At 36.7% G+C, this 2,012-nt stretch overlaps 1 protein-coding gene across 1 annotated transcript in view; it reads right to left on the bottom strand.

Annotated features, from left to right (window-relative positions):
* LOC101661258 (transmembrane protein 254) overlaps positions 1–2,012 on the bottom strand; it is an 18,517-nt gene that overhangs the window by 12,707 nt on the left and 3,798 nt on the right. Inside the window, exons 2-3 of the mRNA XM_004715302.2 lie at positions 1,047–1,150; positions 796–855 (exon numbers count right to left, since the gene is read on the bottom strand). Coding sequence (XP_004715359.2) covers positions 796–855; positions 1,047–1,150 — 164 coding nt within the window. The remainder of the gene's footprint in view (positions 1–795; positions 856–1,046; positions 1,151–2,012) is intronic.

The raw sequence follows: 2,012 nt of genomic DNA, 5'->3' as shown, positions 1-2,012 counted from the left end.
AGAGAAAATGTTTTGAGAAATGATGTACAAATGCGCTTTACACAATTGATGTGTGTATGGATTGGGATAACAGTTGTATGAGCCCCAAATAAAATGATTTTTTTAAAAGAAAAAAAAAAAAAAAGAATATTAAAAAGCAAAAAAAATAAATAAATAATAAAAAAAAAGAGTTAAAGTCTCAAAACTCACAAGGGCAATGTTACCCACTCGTATGGGGTCACTACGAGAGCACCGATTCGATGGCAGAGAGATTCATTTTTAATACTATATATGTTTGAAGTACAAATGTACACAGAATTTTTTCTGCGATGACATATTTATTATAAATTGTAAATGTGTGCATTTATATTACCTTCCCTTGACACTGCTGAGTAGTATCTGGTGCAATGGAAAATATCTGTGCAGCTTGAAAGTTAATAATTGAGTCCTGTATCTGTAACCAGCTCTATTAGAAACAGAATCTCGGGTGCTAGAAGCCAGAAAACTGTAATTTGTAAAAGCTCAAGTGGTTCCATTGAGGAAGCAAGATTGATAATCATCTTTTGTTCTTATTGGAGCTATACAGAAGAAAAATATATACATAATAAAAATCATCTAAATTAAATAATTACAAATTGATTAACAAGTGGTCTTGTTCATGAAATACTTACTGAACGCTCCCTGTGGGCCCAGCTCATTATTGGGCATGAGGATTTGAGTCTACCCAGCCTCTACCTTCAGCATGAATTATTTAGTGGCTACTTTTAATTTATGTGACACATCAAGAAGGTACAAAGACCTGTTCCAGAGACTCACTTGCATAATACCATGGCATACAAGGACTCTCCCACATGAATCAGCCAGGCAAGCCAATACCTGGAACAACAACAAAAGTCAGTCTAATTAAAAGTAGTGGTTATTTGTTGATAAACTCTAACACTGATCTCAAAAAGGCACCCTAGTTGGAATTTCCCCCTCTGATACATATAAATGCAATTTCAGGTCTTCCCGTCTCCGGTGAGCCTGCAGCTTCTGTGCTCGCCACCCATCTCTGCAGAGCTCCTTACCCATTGTGCATGAGGGTCTGATGATGGTCCACCAAGTACTGAGTGAAGGGGCCCAGAGGACCAAGGCTCTGATAGGGAATACTCTGAGGCCAGAAGACAACCCACTGAAAGAGAACCGAACGCACAAAATAACCGTTAGTCATTTGAATGGTCAAGTTTTTGCTCTCATGACTATGAACTAATACAACTATACTCAGTGTGATTAGCAACTGAAAACCAAAATAAACACCTCTGATCAAAGTCATCTGGACCTCATTTTTTCTTAAATCATTTTATTGGGAGCTCGTACATCAAACACATTGGTACATATGTTGCCATCATCATTTTCAAACATTTTCTTTCTACTTGAGCCTTAGGTATCAGCTTGTTTTCCCCTCTCCCCCATCCTCCCTCCCTCATAAACCCTTGATAATTTATAAATTGGTTTATTTTTTCATGTCTTACATCATCCCGTCTCCCTTCACCCACTTTTCTGTTGTCTGTCCCTGGGAGGGGGTTATAGGTAGACCATTATGATCAGTAGAGCCCCATTCTTGACTTCTATTTCTAAAAAGCTGTTCCACTGGAAGATTTATGCTGAGGAAAGTATGTGATTATTAGAGTTGTTGCTACAGGTTGATGTCTTCTATTCTTGATTAATTCTACCAAGGCTATTATTTTATAAAAATTCTCAACCAATTCTAAAGAGTATACGTACCTCAAATAGCTCCTTTGCTTAATAAATAATGGTTTGAGCCAACCTTGTTTATGAATTCTCTTTCCCTTCTTATTCATCTAGCTATTTATTTATTTATTTATTTATTTATTTTCTCTTGCCCTTCTTTCAGTTCCTGGTACAAGCAATTTTCAACTGGCTAACCTAAAGGTTGGTGGTTAGAATCCATTTACCAGCTCCACAGAAGAAAAGCTTAGTGATCTACTGTCATAAAGATTACTAGGGCCCGAAAAAACAAACAAACAAACAAA

This window comes from Echinops telfairi, unplaced genomic scaffold (assembly GCF_000313985.2).
Source record: "Echinops telfairi isolate 266 unplaced genomic scaffold, ASM31398v2 ScPeMD7_7462;HRSCAF=8500, whole genome shotgun sequence".
NCBI classification, from domain to species: Eukaryota; Metazoa; Chordata; class Mammalia; order Afrosoricida; family Tenrecidae; genus Echinops; species Echinops telfairi.
This window is presented reverse-complemented; position numbering and strand designations above follow the sequence as displayed.